Source organism: Blennius ocellaris (genome assembly GCF_963422515.1).
Source record: "Blennius ocellaris genome assembly, chromosome: 18".
NCBI classification, from domain to species: domain Eukaryota; kingdom Metazoa; phylum Chordata; class Actinopteri; order Blenniiformes; family Blenniidae; genus Blennius; species Blennius ocellaris.
Window position 1 is genome coordinate 879,185 of NC_137667.1, and position 17,679 is coordinate 896,863.

Sequence of the window (17,679 nt, forward strand, 5' to 3'; positions counted from 1 at the left end):
GTTCAGGGGTCCTGGTCCAGGTCGTCCGGGGGAAGACGGCCGCGATGGGGGGAGTTTGGACTGGGGGGGCCGCTGGAGCTGATAGAGTGTTTGGTCGAGTCGGAGTCCGGCTGAGAGAGAGAGAGAGAGAGAGAGGGGGGGGGAGAGAGAGAGAGAGAGTGAGAGTTTAGAGAGAGTTTAGAGAGAGAGAGAGAGAGTTTAGAGAGAGAGAGAGAGACAGAGAGTTTAGAGCGAGGCAGAGAGTTTAGAGCGAGAGAGAGAGAGAGAGAGAGAGTTTAGAGAGAGAGAGAGTTTAGAGAGAGAGAGAGTTTAGAGCGAGAGAGAGCGAGAGAGAGCGAGCGAGAGAGCGAGCGAGAGCGAGAGCGAGAGCGAGAGCGAGAGAGAGAGAGAGAGAGAGAGCGAGAGAGAGAGAGTGAGAGTTTAGAGAGAGAGCGAGAGAGAGAGAGAGAGTGAGAGTTTAGAGAGAGAGCGAGAGAGAGAGAGGGAGGAAGAGAGAGAGAGATGAAGATCAGAGGACAGGCTGAACTAAGAGACAGATCTGACGGGGGGGGGGTGGACAGGTACCTCTCGGTCCCGGTCCTGGTACGGGTCACTCAAGTTGCGGGAAGAAGCTCCGCCCCCAAAATCTGAGTCACATCAAACACCAGCGTAAGAGACCTGACTGTGTGTGTGTGTGTGTGTGTGTGTGTGTGTGTGTGTGTGTGTGTGTGTGTGTGTGTGTGTGTGTGTGTGTGTGTGTGTGTGTGTGTGTGGTGTGTTTACCAGAAGTTGTGCGGGAGATGTTGGATCTCTGCTGTCGAGACACGCTGGACAGTGGGCGGGGCTTATCTTTCACCCAGTCGTCCTGATTGGTCGGCATCACTCTCTACACACACACACACACACACACACACACACACACACACACAGGATGACAGGAAGTCAGAGGCTCCCTCCGATTGGTTGATTCTCTTCAATGAGCCAATCAGGAGGCAGAAGGTGGGAGGTGACTTTAACAGAGAGGAAAGGGGGGAGGGGAGGGGGAGGAGGAGGAGGAGGAGGAGGAGGAGGAGCTGCCTACCCTTCCCAGAGAGGAGACGGAGGGAGAGGAGCAAGAGGAGGAGGAAGGCTGCAGGAGGCTCTCCTGGGAGGAGGAGCAGGAGGAGGCGTCTTTCTGCAAGAAGGCGCCGGCCGACGCCGAGGTCATGTGATAGATGTGCTCGAAGTTGGAGGGAGGAGAAATGAGGGGGAGGCGGGAGGAGGAGGAGGAGAGGAGGAGGGAGGAGGAGGAGGTGCTCTCAGAGAACTGGACATCGAGGTGTAAAAAGCAGGAGGAGAAAAGAGAGGAGGAGTCAGTGTGATGAACGGACCTCAGTCGAGGAGGAGGAAGAGGAGGAGGAGGAGCAGAAGGTGGAGGGGGATACCAGGGGGAGGAGCTACCAGGGGGAGGAGCTACCAGGGGGAGGAGTTACCAGGGGGAGGTCCATCAGGACCTGCATGCCGTCTCCTGGTCCCATGTGGGCCACGTGGTTGAAGTTGATCGGGTTGGAGATGAGCTTGGACCGGAGATCTGGGTCCCGGAGCATCTCTCTGAGGGGGGAGGGGGGGAGGAGTCGGTGAAAACTGCTGACTCATGGTGTGCGTTTTGCCGAGTCGCCGTGTGCGTTTTGCCGAGTCACCGTGTGCGTTTTGTAGAGTCATCGTGTGCGTTTTGCAGAGTCATAGCGTGTGTTTTGCAGTCATAGCGTGTGTTTTGCAGAGTCATCGTGTGCGTTTTGCAGTCATAGCGTGTGTTTTGCAGAGTCATCGTGTGCGTTTTGCAGTCATCGTGTGCGTTTTGCAGTCATAGCGTGTGTTTTGCAGAGTCATCGTGTGCGTTTTGCAGAGTCATCGCGTGCGTTTTGCAGAGTCATAGCGTGTGTTTTGCAGTCATCGTGTGCGTTTTGCACAGTCATCGTGTGCGTTTTGTAGAGTCATGGCGTGCGTTTTGCAGAGTCATGGCGTGTGTTTTGCAGTCATGGCGTGTGTTTTGCAGAGTCATCGTGTGCATTTTGCAGAGTCATGGCGTGCGTTTTGCAGAGTCATGGCGTGTGTTTTGCAGAGTCATGGCGTGTGTTTTGCTGAGTCATGGCGTGCGTTTTGTAGAGTCATGGCGTGTGTTTTGCAGAGTCATCGTGTGCGTTTTGCAGAGTCATAGCGTGTGTTTTGCAGAGTCATCGTGTGCGTTTTGCAGTCATAGCGTGTGTTTTGCAGAGTCATCGTGTGCGTTTTGCAGTCATCGTGTGCGTTTTGCAGTCATAGCGTGTGTTTTGCAGAGTCATCGTGTGCGTTTTGCAGAGTCATCGCGTGCGTTTTGCAGAGTCATAGCGTGTGTTTTGCAGTCATCGTGTGCGTTTTGCACAGTCATCGTGTGCGTTTTGTAGAGTCATGGCGTGCGTTTTGCAGAGTCATGGCGTGTGTTTTGCAGTCATGGCGTGTGTTTTGCAGAGTCATCGTGTGCATTTTGCAGAGTCATGGCGTGTGTTTTGCAGAGTCATGGCGTGTGTTTTGCAGAGTCATGGCGTGTGTTTTGCAGAGTCATGGCGTGTGTTTTGCTGAGTCATGGCGTGCGTTTTGTAGAGTCATGGCGTGTGTTTTGCAGAGTCATCGTGTGCGTTTTGCAGAGTCATGGCGTGCGTTTTGCTCAGTCATCGTGTTCGTTTTGCTGAGTCATCGTGTGCGTTTTGCCGAGTCACCTCCTCTGCTGGAGTCGCTCGTCCTCAGGAACCTTGAAGAGGAACTTCCTCTTGCTGCGGGTTCGAACCATCAACTTCCTGCTGTGGTCGCTGGACTCCGGGATGGTGAGGTCCCCCTCTGAGACACACACACACACACATAAGAAAATAGTCCTGGGGGGGGGACACAGTGGACTCGGGGGACACAGTGGACTCGGGGGACACGTTGAGCCGTTACCTGAACAGCTGTTGCTGAAGTAGAGGAGACGAGGAGGTTCTGAACTCAGCAAGTTTAACGTCCCTTCAACGTTCAGCGGACGGACCTGAGGACACGAGACGGACATGTTGACATGTCCCTGCACTCTGATTGGCCGAGACAGGACAGAGACGACTGGTTACCTTCCGGAGAGAGATGGTCTGGACCCAATCAGAGGTCTGGATGTCAAAGACGTCCAAACCGTACTCGCTGTAGACCGTCAGGTGGGACGAGTTAGAGCCTGGAGGACACGAGTCAGAGACGAGTTAGAGCCTGGAGGACACTAGTCAGAGCCTGGAGGACACTAGTCAGAGACGAGTTAGAGCCTGGAGGACACTAGTCAGAGACGAGTTAGAGCCTGGAGGACACTAGTCAGAGCCTGGAGGACACTAGTCAGAGACGAGTTAGAGCCTGGAGGACACTAGTCAGAGACGAGTTAGAGCCTGGAGGACACTAGTCAGAGTCTGGAGGACACTAGTCAGAGACGAGGACGTACTGCATGCGAGCGGCGTGCTGGGCCACATCAGTTCCTCGGTCCTGGACCGCCGTCCCTGTCCGTCCACGTAGACCCCCAGCTGACTGAAGACCAGCAGCAGCTCCCCGGACCCGGACCCGGATCCGGACCCGACCTCCGCGGCGTGCAGGGCGTCCAGCGGCTGCTGGACCAGGAAGGCCAGCGAGGGGTCCGCCGGACTCACCAGGGTGACGGGGGACGTCTCCCCCTGCAGGCCCAGCAGCGCGAAGCCAGACCGGTACCCCAGACACAGCCGGTCCCGGACCAAGCCCATCCACTGGACCGGCCCCGGGGCCTGGACCTCCCAGAGCTTCTTGTGGTGCGGCCGGGTCCGGGTGATCTCGTAGCACAGGACCTGGAGGGGGGGGCGGAACCAGACCGTCAGGACCAGGGTCCCGGGGGAGGGGGGGGGGAACGTCCAGTAGGGGACACCGGGGTCTCACCTGACGCTTCACGGCGGCTAGCAGGCAGGCTGGACCCCCGGGCCTCAGGGCCCCCGTGGTCAGGACCTGGCAGCCCCTGGTCTCGGCCAGCTTGATGTCGAAGGCTGACTCCGCCCCCTCCAGCGCCCCCCAGGGGTGGAGGTGCACCTGGCGGTTCCGGCCGCACAGCAGGACCACCAGCTTCTCCTTCGGCAGGAGCTGGACCTGGTGGACCTTCTTACAGTCCAGGGCCCGGACGATCACTGTGGGGGGGGGGGTGGGGGGTGGGGGGGTAACCAATTATTGAAAAGTAACTGAAGCCACACCAGGTAACTAACTAGAAGTAAGTAACTGTAACTAAGTTCACCATCTCTGGTCAGCTCCACCACGAACAGCCCGTCTTCGGTTCCCATGACGACCGTCTCTCGATCTGCAGAGACACAGGAGGGGGTTCAGAATGTGGGCGGGGTCAGGTCGGGGTTCAGAATGTGGGCGGGGTCAGGAGGGGGTTCAGAATGTGGGCGGGGTCAGGAGAGGGTTCAGAATGTGGGCGGGGTCAGGAGAGGGTTCAGAATGTGGGCGGGGTCAGCAGAGGGTTCAGAATGTGGGCGGGGTCAGGGATGGGGTTCAGAATGTGGGCGGGGTCAGGAGAGGGTTCAGAATGTGGGCGGGGTCAGGGTTGGGGTCCGACCCGGTACTGACCCAGCACGGCGGCGGACAGCGTGCTCTTGATGAGCGGCAGCGAGGCGTCGTAGACCTCCTGCAGGACGTGGACCTGCCGGCTCCTCAGCTGGTTCTGGTTCAGGAGGGTCTGCAGACCCTCCAGGATACGGACCCACTTCCTCTTCTCCAGCTCGCTCTCCGCCAGGACCAGCAGGGACACGGAGCCCAGCGGGGACACTGGCTGGGACCAGGTGACCTGCACACAACCGCAGGGGTCAGAGGTCAGGGTAGGGGGACGGGATCAGAGGTCAGCGGTTAGGGGACGGGGTCAGAGGTTAGGGTAGGGGCGGGGTCAGAGGTCAGCGGTTAGGGGACTGGGTCAGAGGTTAGGATAAGGGGACGGGGTCAGAGGTCAGGGTAGGGGCGGGGTCAGAGGTCAGTGGTTAGGGTAGGGGTGGGGTCAGAGGTTAGGATAAGGGGACGGGGTCAGATGTCAGGGTAGGGGCAGGTCAGAGGTCAGTGGTTAGGGTAGGGGTGGGGTCAGAGGTTACGATAAGGGGGCAGGTCAGTTGTTAGGATAAGGGGACGGGGTCAGAGGAGGGACGGGATCAGAGGTTAGGGTAGGGACGGGGTCAGAGGTCAGTGGTAAGGGGGCGGGGTCAGAGGTCAGTGGTTAGGGTAGGGGGTCAGAGGTCAGAGGTCACCTACCTTGAAGATACAGGGGACGTCCTTCCTGTTGGCGTGAATCACATCAGAGGCCAAAACCGAGCTGACGGACAAATCCTCGTCCCTGAAAGAGACACCGTGAGACAACTGACCCCCCCTATATGACACCTAGAGGAGTCTAGAGGAGTCTCGGGACTCCAGACTGCAGGTCTACCTGAGGTCCAGGACCATGCTGGCCCCCGTTCCAGGTCCTGGTCCGGGTCCTGGCCCTGGTTTTCCTTCGGGGACGTCGAAGAGAAAAAGTTTACAATCGGAGACGACGGCGAAAACTTTCTGCCAGCCCTTCTTCACCCCGCTGGGCCTCGGGACCTGTGGGGGGGAGGGGGGGTCAGTACCGCGTCTGGACAGGCCCCACCCACCCTGACGTAGCTCCTCCCACCCGGACGTAGCCCCTTCCCACCCGGATGTAGCCCCTCCCACCCGGACGTAGCTCCTCCTACACATAGCCCCACCCACCCGGATGTAGCCCCTACCACCCTGACGTAGCCCCACCCACCCTGACGTAGCTCCTCCCACACCTAGACCCACCCACCCGGACGTAGCCCCACCCAACCTGACGTAGCTCCTCCCACACATAGCCCCTCCCACCCTGACGTAGCCCCACCCACCCTGACGTAGCCCTTGTAGGCGGTGCCGATGCCTCTCTGGACGTCGACGCCCTGCGGCCTCTTGGCCTGCTCCGCCGCGATTGGACAGATCTGGGGGGCGTGGCCTCTGCAGGACACGTGGCAGACGAAGGAGCAGACTGAGGACGAAGGAGGAGACGTGAGGTCAGTGTGAGGAGGTCAGAGGTCAGGGTGGAGGTCAGAGGTCAGCGGGGGGGGGGGGTTACCGTCACAGGACAGGCCCTGGCGGGTCAGGCCCACCATCAGGGAGCTGCAGTGGGAACACTGGGTGGGGCTGGAGAAGCTCTTCAGGACCAGCTGGTGGGACCGAGGCTGAAACACATGGGGGTCATCACACACAGCCGGCACTGCAACGCACTGCAACGCACTGCAACACACTGCAACACACTGCAACACACACTCCTTACCTTTGGTGTGTTGATCAGTGCGCCGGGCTGAGTGGGGGAGGGGCAGACGGGGGGCGCCGGGGCTTTAAACTCCTGTGGACACGAAACCACCAGAATGAGACTTGAGACACTTGACAGACAATGAGACATTTGGACAGACAGGACACACACAGGCCAGGAGACACTTGGACAGACAGGAGACATACAGACCACTGAGACACGTGGACAGACAGGAGACATACAGACAGGAGACACTTGGACAGACGGGACAGACGGGACAGACAGACCAGGACACACTTGGAAAGACAGGAGACACTTGGACAGACATGAGACACACAGACCATTGAGACACTTGGACAGACAAGAGACACTTGGACAGACAGGAGACACCTGGACAGACAGAAGACACACAGACAGGAGACACTTGGGCAGACATGAGACACTTGGACAGACAGGAGACACCTGGACAGACAGGAGACATACAGACAGGAGACACTTGGGCAGACAGGAGACATACAGACAGGAGACACTTGGGCAGACAGGAGACATACAGACAGGAGACACCTGGACAGACAGGAGACACACAGACAGGAGACACTTGGGCAGACATGAGACACTTGGACAGACAGGAGACACCTGGACAGACAGGAGACATACAGACAGGAGACACTTGGGCAGACAGGAGACATACAGACAGGAGACACCTGGACAGACAGGAGACACCTGGACAGACAGGAGACACTTGGACAGACAGGAGACACCTGGACAGACAGGAGACACTTGGACAGACAGGAGACACCTGGACAGACAGGAGACAGTCCCTGACCTCGTGCTCAGACGCAGCAGACGGCGACGGGGACGTTGTGTTGGACTTTAGGGGGGCGGAGTCTATGTCTCCCGCCTGCACAACAACAGAGAAATGAATCGTCATGTGGTCCTGGCTGTGATTGGAGGCGAGAGTGTGACATCATGCTGTGGGCGGGGCCTCACTCTGAAGCTCAGGTCCACAGGGGACGTGTTGAAGTACTCGAAGATGGAGTCCTGGAAGTCCGGGAGCTTCAGACCTGCAGGACCAGAAGACCACATGAACCCAGACCAGCCTGGCTCTGACACCCCCCCCCCCCCCCCCCCACCCCCCCACCCGGGGAGGACAGGAAACAGGTGAAGTGACCCTCACCTGAACGAGAGCGGTTGTCCTCCACCTCCTTCTTCAGAGTCTCCACCTGCTGCTCCATCTGGTGACCTCGATGCTCCCAGTCCCTCAACTTCCTGCAGGGACACAGGTGAGGACAGACAGGTGAGGACAGACAGGTGAGACAGGTGAGAGATAGACAGGTGAGAAACAGAGGGGTGAGAGAGACAGGTGAGAGAGGTGAGAGACAGACAGGTGAGAGAGGTGAGACATGTGAGAGACAGACAGGTGAGAGACAGACAGGTGGGACAGGTGAGAGGTGAGAGACAGACAGGTGAGAGACAGACAGGTGAGACATAGACAGGTGAGACAGGTGAGGGACAGACAGGTGAGGGACAGGTGAGAGACAGATAGGTGGGACAGGTGAGAGGTGAGAGACAGACAAGTGAGAGACAGACAGGTGAGACATAGACAGGTGAGAGACAGACAGGTGAGAGACAGACAAGTGAGGGACAGGTGAGAGAGGTGAGAGACAGATAGGTGGGACAGGTGAGAGACAAACAGGTGAGAGGTGAGAGACAGACAGGTGAGAGACAGACAGGTGAGGGACAGACAGGTGACCTCTGACCTCTCCAGCCCCAGGTTGACCTCCTGCACCGTCCTCAGCTCGTCCTGCACCAGCTGCTTGGCTCTAAGCTCCGCCTCCAGAGCCGACTGGAGCTCCAGGCGGGCCGACATGTCCACCTTCTGGCTGCGGCGCAGCTTCCAGAGGGGGTCCTGACGGGGGGGGGGGGGGACATGATGACATCACCCACCTCTTCACCTTTAACCCCACGACCCTCTGTGTGTGTGTGTGTGTGTGTGTGTGTGTGTGTGTTACCGTGGTTCTCCCCAGGTTGCAGCCCCGCAGAGTTTCCAGTTCCTCCGTCATCTTAGTGGCCAGAGCCTGAAGGTAACCCCGGGCGTCCTTCTCGTCACTCACCCTGACACACACACACACACACACACACACACACACACACACACACACACACACACACACACAGTCAGACGGAGTCGGCCCCACCACGCCCCCCCTCTAGCGCCCCCCTCTGCTCACCACTGGATGATCTCGGTGATCTGAGCCTCCCAGTGAGCCACGCCCTCTTTCTGCTGAAGCTCCGCCTCCAGCTGCTGGTTCTGAACGGTGAGGGAGTCGACCAGGGAGAGCAGCTGTAGGGGTGGGGGGGAGGGACACACACACACACAGTCATTGGAGGGGTCAAGGCTGTTGGGTTGGGGGGGGGGGGGTTCCAGGGGGGGTCCAATGTTCCTCACCTTGTCACTTTCTGTCGTCAGTTTTCGATTTTCTTCCATCAGAAGCTTCTTTTCTTGATCCTGATTTTCTGATTCATCCAACATGGACTGTCTGTAACATGAAGGGACACCCTGAACACCCTGAACACCATGAACGCACCCTGAACACTCTGAACACCCTGAACACACTGAACACCCTGAACGCACCCTGAACGCACTCTGAACGCCCTGAACGCACCCTGAACGCACCCTGAACACCCTGAACACCCCGAACACACCCTGAACACCCTGAACGCACCCTGAACACACCCTGAACGCACCCTGAACACACCCTGAACGCACTCTGAACGCCCTGAACGCACCCTGAACACCCTGAACACCCCGAACACACCCTGAACGCACCCTGAACACCCTGAACGCACCCTGAACACCCTGAACGCACCCTGAACACACCCTGAACGCACCCTGAGCACACCGAACGCACCCTGAACGCACCCTGAACGCACCCTGAACACACCCTGAACAACCACCAGGGTTGATGGGAGTCCCAATGGCAGTCGTCACCATGGCAACAGACAAACAACCCAGTTCTTTCACAGTAAAAGTCCCAGCGCTGCAGCAGCGGAGGAATCGGCAGGTTCTGTTCAGTCTGTTACCATGGTGACAGCCAGCAGTCTGTTACCATGGTGACAGACTGAACAGGCTGCTGGTTGTCACCATGGTAACAGACTGCTGGCAGCCTGTCACCATGGTGACAGCCGGCAGTCTGTTACCATGGTGACAGCCAGCAGTCTGTTACCATGGTGACAGCCAGCAGTCTGTTACCATGGTAACTGACTCTCTCAGAACAGAGAACTTGTGTCAGGGTCAACACACACACACACACACACACACACACACACACACACACACACACACACACACACACACACACACACACACACACACACACACACACACACACACACACACACACACACACACACACACACACACACACACGCGTACACACTGTACACACTGTACACACTGTACACACTGTACACACCGTACACACACACACACACACACACTCTCTCTCTCTACACACACTCTGTGCACCAGGACTCACTTGTCCCTCTGGACCTGGTCCAGCTGGTCCCGGACCAGCAGCAGGTCCTGGTTGGTGGACAGCTGGACCTGCTGGACCTGCTGCAGGTCTTGTCGGACCTTCTTGAGCTCCGCCTTGTGGGCGGAGTCTCTCCTCTGAAGCTCCGCCTCGTAGAACTGGACCTTCTGGCCCAGCTCCGCCCGCAGGCGGTCCTGGTCCGGCTGGGACTCGCCGGGCCCCGTGGCGGCTCCACGACCCTGCAGAGACCAGGGGTCAAGACCAGGACCCGGACCAGGATTGGTTTGAGGTTCAGCTCTTACATATTTCATGCTTTTGTTTTGTTAGAGACAGGAAGTGAAGAAAGACCCTCAGGGGGGGCGGCACCTGAACCGGACCGTGACCTCTGACCTTTAGGCTCTGGAGCTCCGCGTCCAGCTTCCTGGTCTGGACCTCACTGGTCTCCCTCAGCTTCCTCTCCCTCAAGACCTCCGCCTGGACCGTGTCCAGCCGGACCTCCATCTGCAACAGGGACGGGGTCAGGACCAGGACCAGGACCGGGACTGGGACCGGGATTCAGACCAGGACTCTGTGGGTCTTGACGGGACTCACCTCCCGAGAGTTCTCCTCGGTCCTGCGGGCCTCCTGCCGGCCGGCCTGGGCCCTCTGGACCAGGACCTGGTTCTGGTCCTGCTGGTCCCTCAGCTGGCGGCTCAGCTTCTGCTTGTCGGACTTCAGCTGGTCCAGGTTCTCCGACAGGTCCGAGAAGTCCTGCAGGGCCCGCCTCCTCTGGGACTGGACCTCCTTCAGCTCCCGGGTCTGGGTCCGGAGGCGGTCCAGAGAGTCCTTCAGCTGCTGCTCGGGACAAGAGGGGTCAGTGGGACCGGGTGGGACCGTGTGGGACCGGGTGGGACCGGCTCACCTGGTGGGCGTCGTCCTTCTCCTGCTGCAGCGCCGTCACTTGTTTCTCCAGAGACCTGGTTCTGGAGGCGGAGCTTTGATGGTCCTGCCTGAGAGACACCGCCTGGTCCAGCTGCTGCTCCAGCCTATCAGAGGCTGAGGGGGCGGAGCCAACACAGTGTAGCGTCACGGGGGGCGGAGTCTACAGAGTGTAGCGTCACGGGGGGCGGAGTCTACAGAGTGTAGCGTCACGGGGGCGGAGTCTACAGAGTGTAGCGTCACAGGGGGCGGAGTCTACAGAGTGTAGCGTCACGGGGGCGGAGTCTACAGAGTGTAGCGTCACAGGGGGCGGAGTCTACAGAGTGTAGCGTCACGGGGGCGGAGTCTACAGAGTGCAGCGTCACAGGGGGCGGAGTCTACAGAGTGTAGCGTCACGGGGGCGGAGTCTACAGAGTGTAGCGTCACAGGGGGCGGAGTCTACAGAGTGTAGCGTCACAGGGGGCGGAGTCTACAGAGTGTAGCGTCACAGGGGGCGGAGTCTACAGAGTGTAGCGTCACGGGGGCGGAGTCTACAGAGTGTAGCGTCACAGGGGGCGGAGTCTACAGAGTGTAGCGTCACGGGGGCGGAGTCTACAGAGTGCAGCGTCACAGGGGGCGGAGTCTACAGAGTGTAGCGTCACATGGGGCGGAGTCTACAGAGTGTAGCGTCACGGGGGCGGAGTCTACAGAGTGCAGCGTCACAGGGGCGGAGTCTACAGAGTGTAGCGTCACATGGGGCGGAGTCTACAGAGTGTAGCGTCACGGGGGCGGAGTCTACAGAGTGTAGCGTCACGGGGGCGGAGTCTACAGAGTGTAGCGTCACAGGGGGCGGAGTCTACAGAGTGCAGCGTCACAGGGGGCGGAGTCTACAGAGTGTAGCGTCACAGGGGGCGGAGTCTACAGAGTGCAGCGTCACAGGGGGCGGAGTCTACAGAGTGTAGCGTCACAGGGGGCGGAGTCTACAGAGTCCTCTAACAAAGTAGACTAACTCGTCTTCTAATCCTCTAACTAACTAACCAGTAACTAACTAGTCTTCTAACTAGTCCAACTAGTCGTCCTGCTGCTCTTTACCTGCTAACTTCTTTTTCAGACGTTCGATTTCCTCGTTCAGCTTCTTCACCTCCTGAGGAGCTGCTGCTGCACACACACACACACACACTGTTAAACACACACACACACACACACACACACACACACACACACACACACACACACACACACACACACACACACACACACACACACACACACACACACACACACACACACACACACACACACACACACACACACACACACACACACACACACACACACACACACACACACACACACACACACACACACACCCTGTAGTTTCTGCAGCAGCTCCCGGTTCTCCTGCTCCAGACGGTGGATCCTCTTTTCAAACGCCTCCCGTCCGCCCCCGGCTCCGCCCCCTTCCTCCGTGGCTCCGCCCCCTTCCTCCGTGGCCCCGCCCCCCTCACCGCCGTCTGTGGTGAAGGTGAAGCCCACGAAGGGAAGGTGCTGCCCGGTGAAGCCGGAGTGAGACAGAGGGGGAGACACTTCCTGTAGGACACAGGGGTCAGAGGTCACCGGGGGGAGTCAGGGGTCACCAGGGGGTGGGGGGGTCAGAGGTCACTGGGGGGTGGGGGGGAATCACCGGGGGAGGTCACTGGGGTCAGAGGTCACTGGGGAGGTCAAAGGGTCAATGGGGGTCAGGGGTAACCGGGGGGTCAGAGGTCACTGGGGGGGGTCAGGGGTAACCGGGGGGTCAGGGGTCACTGGGGGGGTCAGGGGTCACTGGGGGGGTGTCAAGGGTTACTGGGGGGGTCAGAGGTCACAGGGGGGAAGGGGTCACGGGGGGGGTTCAGAGGTCACCGGGGGGTCAGGGGTCAGGGGTCACCGGGGGGGTCAGAGGTCACCGGGGGGGTCAGAGGTCGCTGGGGGTCAGGGGTCTCCGGGGGGAGTCAGAGGTTGCTGGGGTCAGGGGTCACCGGGGGGGTCAGAGGTCACCGGGGGGGGGGTCAGACTCACCGGGTTCTTCTGGACGTCGTCGTCCACGTCGAAGTTGGACGTGTCGGTGGGCGAGGACACGTCGGGGACGTAGGGGGCCTCGGCGGCCCGGATGTGGTCCCAGTCGATCCCGGAGAAGAAGGGGTGGCCCTTGAAGTCCGAGATCCCGTTCAGGCCCAGGCGGCGGTCCGGGGAGCACAGCAGGTTCTGGATCAGGTCCCGGGCCTCGGGGGACACGTCGCCGACGTGGGACGGGAACTGGAAGCGCTCCTGAGACCGGGGGGGGGGGGGGGACCGGGAGACCGGGGGGGGGGGGGGGCCCGGGGTGAGGACGAGACGCCTTGAGACGGACGGACCGGCGGAGCACCGGGGGACTACCCACCTGGTGGTTCATGATCTTGCCGTAGGTCTCCACCAGGGACTCGGCGTAGAAGGGGGTCTCGCCGAACAGCATCTCGTAGACGCAGACCCCCAGGGACCACCAGTCGCACTCCGGCCCGTAGCGGCCCTGCCCGTCCTCCATGGCCTGCAGGATCTCCGGGGAGATGTAGTCCGGGGTCCCCACCGCCACCGAGGACTGGACCTGGACCCGGGACGCAACCAGAGGACTGAAGCCGCGGAGACCAGCCAGACATTGTTTGTTTGTTTGTTTGTGACTCTGGAGACAAACGTCCTCGGGAGGACGAGGACAGTCGCTAAGACGACCTGGTTTAAACAGACCAGAGGACTAAAGTCTCAGAGACGAGGAAGAGGAGGAAGAGGAGGAGGAGGAAGAAGAGGATGAAGAGGAGGAAGAGAAGGAAGAAGAGGAGGAAGAAGAAGAAGAGAAGGAAGAAGTAGCTGAAGAAGAGAAGGAAGAGGAGGATGAAGAAGAGAAGGAAGAGGAGGATGAGGAAGAGAAGGAGGAGGATGAAGAAGAGGAGGAAGAGGAGGAAGAAGAGGAAGAAGAGGAAGAGGAGGATGAAGAAGAGGAGGATGAGGAAGAGAAGGAGGAGGATGAAGAGGATGAAGAGGAGGAAGAGAAGGAAGAGGAGGATGAGGAAGAGAAGGAAGTTTAACTACTTTAACTGACTCGTGTTAAATTAACTAGTTTAACCGACCAGTCACATGACCTGAACTTGATTAATTAGTTAACTTAATTTAATTAATTAACTTAATTATTTAACTTGATTAGTTGACTGGTGAACTAGTTGACAACCAACCAGTCATGTGATCTGAACTCGTTGGTTAAACCAGTTAACTAGTGAACTTGTTAACCGGTTAATGGTAATGTATACTTGTTAACTAGTTTACAACCAAGAAGCTCCATTACAACGAACCAGTCACATGATCTGAACCTACTGGTTAACCATTTAACTGGAGAACTAGTTCACTAGTTAACCAGCTGACAAGTTAACTAGTGAACTGGTTAACCAGTCACCTATTGAACTTGTTGGCTTGTTACCTGGTTAAGTAGTGAACTGGTTAACCAGGTAACAAGTCAAGTATTTAACAAGTTCATACAAGTTAACTAGTTGACTAGTTAATGGTAATGTATACTTGTTAACTAGTTTTCAACCAACCAGTCATGTGATATGAACTCGTTGGTTAACCAGTTAACAAGTTATATTACCATTAACCAGTTTCACCGACTAACTTCACAAACAGCACGATCTTAACTCGCTGGTTAACTAGTTTACAACCAAGAAGCTCCATTACAGGAGTACAACGAACCAGTCACATGATCTGAACCCACCGGTTAACCATTTAACTGGAGAACTAGTTCACTAGTTAACCAGCTGACAAGTTAACTAGTGAGCTGGTTAACTATTCACCTATTGAACTTGTTACCTGGTTAACTAGTAAACTGGTTAACCAGTCACCTATTGAACTTGCTACCTGGTTAACTAGTAAACTGGTTAACCAGGTAACAAGTTAAGTATTTAATGAGTTAATTCAAGTTAACTAGTTAACCCTACTCGTTACCGTTCGGTCCTCCATCATGCGCAGACAGGAGCCGAAGTCCGCCAGGCGGATGTGTCCCTTCACGTCCAGCAGGACGTTGTCCGGTTTGATGTCCCTGCAGGACGGAGGACAACCGGGTCAGAACCAGGACCAGGACCAGACCCGGGTCAGGACCAGGACCAGGACCAGGACCAGGCCAGTACCTGTGCACGTAGTGCTGCTGGTGGACGGAGCTGATGGCCAGAACCATCTCGGCCACGTAGAACCGGGCCATGTCCTCCGGCAGACGGTCCTCGAACTTACTGAGCAGCGTCAGCAGGTCTCCGCCCACGTAGTAATCCATTACCAGGTACTGCAGGAGTAATCAGATTACCGTCAGCAGTCCACAGACACACTGCAGCCCAAGCTCCATCAACCAGGAAGTCGTCGCTCGCTAACCGGGAAGTCGTCGCTCGCTAACCGGGAAGTCGTCGCTCGCTAACCGGGAAGTCGTCGCTCGCTAACCGGGAAGTCGTCGCTCGCTAACCAGAAAGTCGTCGCTCGCTAACCAGGAAGTCGTCGCTCGCTAACCAGGAAGTCGTCTCTCGCTAGCCAGGAAGTCACCGCTCGCTAGCCAGGAAGTCGTCTCTCGCTAACCAGGAAGTCGTCGCTCGCTAACCAGGAAGTCGCCGCTCGCTAACCAGGAAGTTGTCTCTCGCTAACCAGGAAGTCGTCGCTCGCTAACCAGGAAGTCGCCGCTCGCTAACCAGGAAGTCATCTCTCGCTAACCAGGAAGTCGCTGCTAGCTAACCAGGAAGTCGTCGCTCGCTAACCAGGAAGTCGTCTCTCGCTAACCAGGAAGTCGTCGCTCGCTAACCAGGAAGTCGCCGCTCGCTAACCAGGAAGTCGTCTCTCGCTAACCAGGAAGTCGTCTCTCGCTAACCAGGAAGTCGTCTCTCGCTAACCAGGAAGTCGCTGCTAGCTAACCAGGAAGTCGTCTCTCGCTAACCAGGAAGTCGTCACTAGCTAACCAGGAAGTTGTCACTAGCTAACCAGGAAGTTGTCTCTCGCTAGCCAGGAAGTCACCGCTCGCTAGCCAGGAAGTCGTCTCTCGCTAACCAGGAAGTCGCTGCTAGCTAACCAGGAAGTCGTCTCTCGCTAACCAGGAAGTCGCTGCTAGCTAACCAGGAAGTCGCCGCTCACTAACCAGGAAGTCGCCGCTCACTAACCAGGAAGTCGCCGCTCACTAACCAGGAAGTCGCCGCTCACTAACCAGGAAGTCGCTGCTAGCTAACCAGGAAGTCGCCGCTCGCTAACCAGGAAGTCGTCTCTCGCTAACCAGGAAGTCGCTGCTAGCTAACCAGGAAGTCGCCGCTCACTAACCAGGAAGTTGTCGTCCTGGAAGGCGTAGTGCAGGGTGGTGATCCACTGACTGTCTCCGTTCACCAGCATGTCGCGCTCCTCACGGAAACACGCCGTCTGCAGACCACATGGTAACGTTAACGACGCGGTAACGCGATGATGAAGGTGAAGATGAGGATGAGGATGAGGATGAGGATGAGGATGAGGATGATGACGTCACCTCGGCTCTCTTCAGCATCTCCCACTTGTTGAGGATCTTCATGGCGTAGACCTGCTCAGTGTTCTTCATCTTCACCACGGCAACCTGGAACACACCAGACCAGGACCAGGTCAGACCGGGACCAGGTCAGACCAGGACCAGAGAGAGGAAGAGGAGGAGGAGGAGGGTCACCTCTCCAAACGCTCCTCTCCCGATCACTTTCAGGATCTCGAAATCCTCCTTGTGCAGGCGGAGGCTCTTCAGGGTGGAGGTGAAGGGTTTGACTGTGGAGACGAGAGGCAACCGTCAACTGCAACCGGCAACGAGCAACATCACCCCCCCCCCCCCCCCCCACCCACCCACCCCTCCGAGACCCTGTCCTCCTCACCCCAGTTGAGGAAGTGTGCGACGTGCCTCTCCCTCCTCAGCGGGCTCTGGGACACCTCCGTGTGGACGCAGAGCAGCAGGTCCAGCAGAGCCTCCATGTTCGGGCCTCCCGCCGCCTTCCGCTGCAGCAGCAGCTGCTCGAGCCGCTGCAGGCGGGCCTGAGCCGCCATGCTGCCGGTACTCCTCCTCCTCCTCCTCCTCCTCCTCCTCCTCCGCCGGGGGTCCGGTGTTCCTCCGCCGGGGGTCCGGTGCTCCTCCGCCGGCTCCCTGTCGCCACTCCCCCCCCCCCCCCGCTGCTAGCTCGTTAGCTCCGGCAGCTCGTCCCCGGCATCTGCGGAGCTTCTAGCCGGGAGGTCAGGCCCGCAGGCCCGGTATCCGGAGCTCCGGCTCCTGCCGGGCAGTCAGGCCCGGAGGCCCGGCAGCGCGGAGCCTTTAATCCGATCAATCTGGCCGCGGCTCTCGGTGTCTCCCGGGAGGAGGAGCGGCGGCTCTCCCGACGCGTCGACTCTCCGCTCGGCCGCTCGGTGTTGTCGGCGCACCGCCCGGACCGGAAGCTCCGGGACCGCCTCGCCTCGCCTCGCCTCGGCTCGGCTGGGCACGGCTCGGCTCGGCTCGGGACGTCGCTGAGCACCAGGAGGCCGAGCGCCGCGGTGGTCACGGCCGCGGTGGAGAGGCGCGAGCAGTCCGCTCCCGGTGAATCCCCTCCCGGTGAATCCAGTTCCGGTGAGTCCGGGTCCGGCGTATCCGCTCCCGGTTTGTTCGGTGCCGGTGGGAATATGTCGGGATCCAGGAAGATAGACCGGAAGACGTGGAGATCTTTCACAATAAAAGTATCCCTCTTCACAATAAAAGTCTGCTCCTTCACAATAAGTCCCATTGTGAGTTAAAACACATTAAAAAAAGTTTTTTGTGTGTCAGGTCTGCTACTCATAATAATAATAATAATAATAATAATAATAATAACAACAATAATCACAATCATCATAATAATATAATAACAACAACAATAATAACAATAACAATAATATAATAATAACAATAATAATAATACA

General features: G+C 58.0%; 1 protein-coding gene across 2 annotated transcripts in view; it reads right to left on the reverse strand.

The window, feature by feature from the left end:
• The window catches only part of cdc42bpb (CDC42 binding protein kinase beta (DMPK-like)), an 18,030-nt gene extending 645 nt beyond the window's left edge, over positions 1 to 17,385 (reverse strand). The window contains exons 1-37 of one of the 2 annotated variants that reach the window (XM_080514219.1): positions 16,629 to 17,385; positions 16,433 to 16,524; positions 16,262 to 16,345; positions 16,063 to 16,158; positions 14,904 to 15,052; positions 14,722 to 14,815; positions 13,139 to 13,339; positions 12,778 to 13,026; positions 12,090 to 12,309; positions 11,812 to 11,874; positions 10,724 to 10,857; positions 10,414 to 10,656; positions 10,213 to 10,323; positions 9,826 to 10,061; positions 8,736 to 8,826; positions 8,518 to 8,630; positions 8,299 to 8,401; positions 8,047 to 8,195; positions 7,464 to 7,555; positions 7,277 to 7,350; positions 7,113 to 7,187; positions 6,308 to 6,379; positions 6,107 to 6,212; positions 5,883 to 6,019; positions 5,429 to 5,583; positions 5,257 to 5,338; positions 4,588 to 4,804; positions 4,253 to 4,315; positions 3,907 to 4,148; positions 3,446 to 3,818; positions 3,093 to 3,190; positions 2,932 to 3,016; positions 2,715 to 2,832; positions 1,452 to 1,569; positions 763 to 865; positions 565 to 626; positions 1 to 110 (exon numbers count right to left, since the gene is read on the reverse strand). The exon at positions 1 to 110 is cut by the window's left edge and continues 645 nt beyond it. In XM_080514219.1, the coding sequence (XP_080370345.1) occupies positions 3 to 110; positions 565 to 626; positions 763 to 865; positions 1,452 to 1,569; positions 2,715 to 2,832; positions 2,932 to 3,016; positions 3,093 to 3,190; positions 3,446 to 3,818; positions 3,907 to 4,148; positions 4,253 to 4,315; positions 4,588 to 4,804; positions 5,257 to 5,338; positions 5,429 to 5,583; positions 5,883 to 6,019; positions 6,107 to 6,212; positions 6,308 to 6,379; positions 7,113 to 7,187; positions 7,277 to 7,350; positions 7,464 to 7,555; positions 8,047 to 8,195; positions 8,299 to 8,401; positions 8,518 to 8,630; positions 8,736 to 8,826; positions 9,826 to 10,061; positions 10,213 to 10,323; positions 10,414 to 10,656; positions 10,724 to 10,857; positions 11,812 to 11,874; positions 12,090 to 12,309; positions 12,778 to 13,026; positions 13,139 to 13,339; positions 14,722 to 14,815; positions 14,904 to 15,052; positions 16,063 to 16,158; positions 16,262 to 16,345; positions 16,433 to 16,524; positions 16,629 to 16,797 (4,977 nt within the window). In that variant the 5' untranslated portion in view covers positions 16,798 to 17,385 and the 3' untranslated portion in view covers positions 1 to 2. Of the gene's footprint in view, positions 111 to 564; positions 627 to 762; positions 866 to 1,451; positions 1,570 to 2,714; positions 2,833 to 2,931; positions 3,017 to 3,092; positions 3,191 to 3,445; positions 3,819 to 3,906; positions 4,149 to 4,252; positions 4,316 to 4,587; positions 4,805 to 5,256; positions 5,339 to 5,428; positions 5,584 to 5,882; positions 6,020 to 6,106; positions 6,213 to 6,307; positions 6,380 to 7,112; positions 7,188 to 7,276; positions 7,351 to 7,463; positions 7,556 to 8,046; positions 8,196 to 8,298; positions 8,402 to 8,517; positions 8,631 to 8,735; positions 8,827 to 9,825; positions 10,062 to 10,212; positions 10,324 to 10,413; positions 10,657 to 10,723; positions 10,858 to 11,811; positions 11,878 to 12,089; positions 12,310 to 12,777; positions 13,027 to 13,138; positions 13,340 to 14,721; positions 14,816 to 14,903; positions 15,053 to 16,062; positions 16,159 to 16,261; positions 16,346 to 16,432; positions 16,525 to 16,628 lie in introns of both variants that reach the window. The other variant, XM_080514218.1, reaches the window with a different exon arrangement.
• Positions 17,386 to 17,679: the final 294 nt, after the last annotated feature.